At 41.6% G+C, this 6,550-nt stretch overlaps 1 protein-coding gene across 5 annotated transcripts in view; it reads left to right on the top strand.

The window, feature by feature from the left end:
- Positions 1 to 4,789, top strand: part of LOC117875901 (60S ribosomal protein L10a-like) — a 13,133-nt gene extending 8,344 nt beyond the window's left edge. For 3 of the 5 annotated variants that reach the window (XM_034767488.1, XM_034767489.1, XM_034767490.1), the window contains exons 4-5: positions 1,814 to 1,918; positions 3,713 to 4,789. In XM_034767488.1, the coding sequence (XP_034623379.1) occupies positions 1,814 to 1,918; positions 3,713 to 3,889 (282 nt within the window). In that variant the 3' untranslated portion in view covers positions 3,890 to 4,789. The remainder of the gene's footprint in view (positions 1 to 1,813; positions 1,919 to 3,712) is intronic. The other 2 variants (XR_004645384.1, XR_004645383.1) reach the window with 1 other exon arrangement.
- The last annotated feature ends 1,761 nt before the right edge of the window (positions 4,790 to 6,550 follow it).

The following is a 6,550-nucleotide window of genomic DNA, read 5'->3' as shown; positions in this document are numbered from 1 at the left end:
CGGGGCCGGGAGCCGGGGGGTCGGGCCGGGAGCCGGGCCGCCGGGGGGGTGCGCAGGGCCGCGGGGTCGGGCCGCCGGGGGGGTGCGCCGGGCCGCCAGCAGTGCTGGGCGGGCCGGGGGTGGTCGGCCGGGGGCCGGCACCCCAGGGCCCGAGCCGACCCAGGCTGGAGCTGCCGGGGGGGGGGCCAGCCTGGGCCGCACCTCCTCCCCCCACACCCTCCCTTACCTGCCCAGGCTTCCCGCGAATTAAATGTTCGCGGGAAGCAGGGGAGGGGGCGGAGACTTTGGGGAGGGGGCGGAGTTGGGGCGGGGCCAGGGCCCCGTGGAGTGTCCTCCTTTTGGAGGCACAAAATATGGTAACCCTAGTTAAAATGCGATATAATCTTCCCTTGTGGCAAGTTTCTGTCTCCTGAAGGTGTCAGACTTTACATACACACTACAGTATCCAACATGACCACTACAGAAAATTCCTGTAGGAGTAATTGACTCCTACTCACTACATTGTTAGCGAGGAATTGTTTAAAAGGACTTGTCCAAGGATCCTTGATCTAAAATGTGGTTCTCTAAACAAGAAAGCATAGCTTTCTCAATTACTTTTGTAATCAAGATGAATTATTTCTTTAACATTAAGTCATGGTGTATATCCCACCATTGAGGAAAAGCTGCTAACGTGACCAGCCTTTGTAAATCCTAGGTGCACTGACACTGGAAGAGAGCTACCCTGTTTACTCGGATTCCTTGGAAATTCAGTCTTGTAGCAGTTGCTTCCCTCAACTCCAGTATGGGGTACCAAAGAGATTTTTGGGGTGCAAGTGGCTGAGCAATGCTAGAGGAGAAATTTACCTACTTGGCAATTTCAAGTCAGCAACTTGTCTGACAGGGTAGTAAGGAATTGAATTGCAAGGGTATGATTTATTATGTCATGCTGCTGGGCAATGTGACTAGTTAGCTTGACCAGTGCTGCTTTTGCAAAGCACTTACAACAGATTTGGTTTGCTTGAGTTCTGTTGCCTTAAGTCTTGTCTATATTACAATTAGCCAGTTGAGTAGTTGCATCACAGTGAACTCCTAAGTGTAGCTAAATCCCAGTGTGGATAAGACCTCAGCAACAGCCCTCAATGGTTAATATTACCCCACCCACCCTGTGTGTCTCTCTTTTACCAACAGAAGTTGGTCCAATAAGACAAGTTTTTGAGCTCAACAGAGTCTTCAGGTCTGGGTTTGTGGAGCTCAAAAGCTTGTCTTTCACCAGCAGAAGTTGGTCCAATAAAAGATAATACCTCTCCCATATCCTGGGACCCACATGGTTACAACACCGCAAATAAAGTGTAATCTCTTCCAATGAATGCGCAGAGCTCTTATTGTAATGAACAGAACCCTTATCTGTCACCCCCACCATCAGGTTGATGCTGATGTGTATTGGGAGGGGTAAGGAAAGGAGGAAATTTCCCTGGCTTGTTCCAGAAACTGTCTTGTCTGGTATTGGGATTACCGGTGTTTAAGAAACATGCCAGATCAGTAGTGAGGGGCGATTACACTTGTTCAACCTAGGCTTCTCTCCAAGTATAACGTGTTACCTAATGCAAGATTCTCTGAAGTCTGTAAATATACAAAGAACCTTTGTTGTGAGCACTTAATGGTTCTTAGCAACAGTTTGCAAGTTTCTCTAAGTGAGGTGTAAATCAAACTCTGTATTAAAATAGGTGTGGGCAGAACTGCCATGTTCTATGCATTAATCTTTTTTTCTATAGCTAAGTAGTACAATGCCTCTCTGGCTTCCCTGATCAAACAGATTCCTCTTACCTTGGGTCAGGGTCTGAACAAAGCTGACAAGATCCCCTCCCTTTTCGCTCACAATGAAAACATGGTGGCCAAAGTCAGTGAAGTCCAGTCTATCATCAAATTTCAAATGAAAAAGGTAAACAATAAATGCAAAACACCAGACCCCAGAAGTCAGTTACACAGCATGTGATGGGAGTCAGGACTGTAATGAAGTTATTGGCTGCCTGCCATTATACATGGATTTGCACAGTCAGGGCTGGACTGCAGTTTTCCTCCAGTGTTGTTAAGGCGGCTGCTAGTGGAAAATATCTAGTCAATCTCAGTTTGTGTGTTTAGGGAACACAAAGCATTCAGATGCTAACCTGAGGATGGAGGGAATTTACAATTTGTTTTAAACTACAGATGCAAATTAAGGGTCCTGAACTTGGAAAATGCTGAGGGCTCTTGGTGCTCACTGAAGTCAGTGGGAATTAAGGACATGCGCAGCACCTGGCATGATTGGCTCCTGTAGTCAGGGAGGATCAAGTGGCCAAGATTCAGTTAGCCAGGAATTAGGATAATAGGTTTGCATTATATAGACTGATGTATGTAGTAGCTGAAGCTTTATGCTTAATACTGTGTAAATGAACTTCAAAGTCTTACAGGTGAAACAGTGAGTTTCGAGTAGTGTTTTCTTGTATTTGCTTTAAAAGTTTAACTTTCAAGAAAGTTAATATAGAGGATGGAACCAGAGTTTTAAATGAACACAGTCCTAATTCAAATGCTTATTTTTCATGTCTGGCATCATGATGCTCGAAACCTGACTCATAGCAAATATTGCTTGACTGAGTATTTGCCATCAAGCTTAATTGGCCACTTGATTTAAAAACAACTTGAATGAACCAAGAGCAAAAGTGGTAGTCTTTGAACATATCAATCTTTCACTTAAACAGCTTGAGCTACTGAATTCCTGACACTGCAGCATTGATCTATTATTTCCTTTTAAACTTTCCTTCAGTCTATAATCTGGCTATATATCATAGATTTGAGCAAATTTGGTACCCAGGGTGTGGTGTTTACAGAATGAAAAGCAAAGCTTGGTGGCTGAGATGCAAAAAAGCAGAAATTAATAGGATCCTAATGATTTTTCTAATACGAAAAATATAAACAAAACAGATTATTGTAAAACAAATATTCTGTGCAGCATGGATTAGTGATTTTGTGGAATCTGTTGGTTGGGGAGGAGAGATTTATCATTAGAAATTTTACTGCATAGTGTAGGGGGGAGAGTGTATTGGATTGGGTATTGATAAATTTCAGTTCTCTTCCCTGGTCTGCCATTGATCTTGTGGTGTAGAGCAAGTCACTTAATCTTTGCCTCAAGTTTTTGATCTAGAAAACAAGAACAATTATACTCACAACCTTTCTTAAAGTACTTTGAGATCTGCTAATAAAAAGTACTGTATAATCAGCGGACTAGTTTCATCATCAACAAAGATTGCTCCTAGTTTTTTAGCATGCATGTTTAATTACAGCACGTGGAAGCCAGTGGCAAAGTTATGTCTGTTTTTTGATAAAGGAACTGAAAAAATTAGGTTGAACTTGGTCTAATGTAAAGCTGTTCAGATCTAAATTCCACAAATGGTGCATTTAATGGAGTCTTCAAGTATCAAACTCTGGAAACTTTGGAATTCCATAAAGCATTTCCAGGCTGTGGAGGAATTGTGTAATTGGGGAAACATTTTATCTTTTTAAAAAAGATTTATGGGGAGACTCAATTGCAGCCTACAGACGGATTCCAAAGATTTAAATCAGCCCCTTAATCTAATTATGTACATATTTTGATGACTGAATCTACTTAAGCTATTGTATGGTTGTCTTTAAACTGACTGTACTATAAAGTCTGTACCACTGGAGTTGAATGACGACATTGTCCTTCTCCCTACCCCAGGTGCTTTGTCTGGCAGTGGCTGTTGGCCATGTAAAAATGACTGAAGATGAGCTAGTCTACAACTTTCACCTGGCCATCAACTTCCTGGTGTTCTTGCTGAAGAACTGTCAGAATGTGCATGTTGTACATCAAGAGCACCATGGGAAAACCACAGCACCTCTACTAAACTGGCAGTAATAAATGTTTCAGAGCACCCAGTCACTCTGCGTCTGTGTCTCCTCATCCGCAGAGCTTTCAGTCGTTTTAGGACTCTTGTTCCCAATCATTTTGAGTAACTGTCTCATTCTATGAGACTGAGACCTCTGCTGTACCTTGCCATTGTCAGTCCCCTCCTGCGTACTTGTTTGTAACTTAACCTATGTTGGAGCTGCTTGTGATTCAGAATTTTAGAGCAGTGATTCTCACCCCAGGGATGCACATACCCCTGGTTATGTAGAGGTCTTCCGGGTGTACGTTAACTCATCTAGCTATTTCCTTAGTGTTACGACAGGTTACATGAAATGCACTAGCCAAGTCAATACAAACTAAACTTACATACAGACAATGACTTGTTTATATTGCTCTGTGTACTTACATTTCAGTGTATAATATATAATTATATGGTAAAAATCAGAGTAAGCAATTTTTCTGTAATAGTCTGCTGTGACACCTTTTTCTATTTTTTTCTGACTTTGTAAGCAAGTAGTTTTTAAGTGAGGTGAAACTTGGGGCTACACAAGACAAATCAGCCTCCTGAAAGGGGTATACAGTAATCTGGAAAGGTTGAGAACCACTGTGTTAGAGCAACCTATATGCCATTGAGAGCATACCTAAAGTTAAATGAGGAGTAGCCGCAGTTAAATGACGGGGATCAGCAGGGAAGCTTCTCATAAAGATGAGCTGCGAAGCCAGATGAATTGAACAGATTCCCATCCTGAAGACTCTCACTAGCCAGTCAGGAGCCTTCAACATGGAAAGATTTCTTTGATGAAACCTTCTTTTTTAAGTCCTTCTTAGAATATGATGTCTTCACAGAATTTTATAAACCCTGCAGCCCCCCCTGCCACCCAATCAGTTTTACAATCCAGCCAGGAATGTGTGTGTTTTTTTTTGTTTGTTTTTTTTTTTTTAAAAAGCATAAACGCCAAAGAGTAGTAATAGTTCTCCCACTACGAGAAAGAGACCAAGTGACCTTCTCCATTGGATCATATGAACTGGAACCATAAACTCCCTGAACATTAAATCTCACCAAATGAGGGTCAATCCATCTTCATCATCATATCCTGAACTTCATACCCTCATATCTCAATGTCTGTACTTTGACCCATCAACTTTTTACCCACAATCGGGGATATTGCAGATTATGTATTCCTCATGCCACCTTATCTTAAACCAAACTTTGCACCCTTGATAATCTGTATGTTATTCCCTGATAACCAGAAACTTCTATGCTCAAACTCTGTTCACTATATTTTTCTTTAACATCTTAATAAAATTTTTAAATCTGTTTGTATAGCTCAGCAAAGCCTTAACATGGATAGACCCATAACTGGCCTTTATCTTGAAAATACTGAGAAGTAGGCGCAGGGTTGAATTAATGGTATGGTTCATAGTCACCATGAAGAGAAATATTAAATCTGTCTGAATTTTGTTGTCTTCTGATAACACTTATGACAAAATTCTTAAGATATTAAAAGGGAAAATATTTCTCTATTTTTCAGTTGGTTTACTTCGTATATTTGACAATGTGTATAGTCAGTTTCCTCTTGTGGGTCTACGTTACAGTAAGATTGAGAGAAACTTCCTAAAAGAGTGTGATTGTAAAATCTCAAATTTGCGAAGGGTCTGAAACTACTTCTAACTAACCTCTTGGAAAAGACATGAATTTGACTGTCCCTCTAATGGAAATATACATAGCAGGTTATGTTCCCTTCCCAGGGAAAACTCAGTGGGAGTGGCAAACACATCAGTGTGCCTGTGTGAAATGGGGAGGTACCTCATTGTTATAGAAGAAAGAAAAAATGCTTGGAAAGCGGTTTTACTGTACTTCCTTCTAAAAGGATAAAGAAATAAGGTTTAAATACAGTAAAATCAATGTTCACTGTTAGTGGAGTTTCAAACCACACGGACTAGTCTTGGCAGAGATTTTCTGCTTCATTGAAATCCTCCCATGGTGTCATTGCTCTTTTAATGCTTTTTAGCGGGTTTCTGGGTTACTAGGGATCACTGGATATATTTGAATTCAAAACTGCACCTCCAATTTCACTGGCCTGTCACCTGCTTTGTTCCAAGGAAAAAACATGCAGAAAATCCATGTCTGTGGATGATTTGAAACAACTTTACCTTTCTAATGAGCTCAGTACGAGAGAGAGATGGCAGGTAGCCCTGCACTGTATATCCACAGAGAACAGGACCAGAAGGGCTAGTCAAAGAAGATTCCCCTCAGCTGGCTCTGCCAGTATGTTTGAACTTTGGAGGAGACCTCATGTACAGATGGCAAAAGTCAGTTGGACTCACTCTTTCACCTTGGCTGAGACTGCTAACAATGGGGTTAATTACTCAAGACTTTCAGTGGCTTTTATAATGGCACCTGTTTACTTGAAACTTGACTTAACACAATTCCACAGGCTACTGAGCAACAGTTAGTTTTTGAGAACCTGATCCCTACCAACCGGTACTTTGGAATAAGGTGAGTAGAAACCCACAGGTGAAATCTTCATGTTCTATTACCAAGTCCCTGAGCCATCCCCTTTCCTGGGATCTGTACTCTGCTTTCTCTGTTCAGCAGGTCACTAATAAATCTTCACCTTCGTTTCCAGAACGTACTGAGGCACCATCGAGGGAACAAAATGCCTTATT

The sequence above is a fragment of the Trachemys scripta genome, chromosome 4 (assembly GCF_013100865.1).
Source record: "Trachemys scripta elegans isolate TJP31775 chromosome 4, CAS_Tse_1.0, whole genome shotgun sequence".
In the NCBI taxonomy this organism is placed as follows: Eukaryota; Metazoa; Chordata; order Testudines; family Emydidae; genus Trachemys; species Trachemys scripta.
Note: the sequence above shows the minus strand (reverse complement) of the source record. Positions and strands in the feature narration are given on the sequence as shown.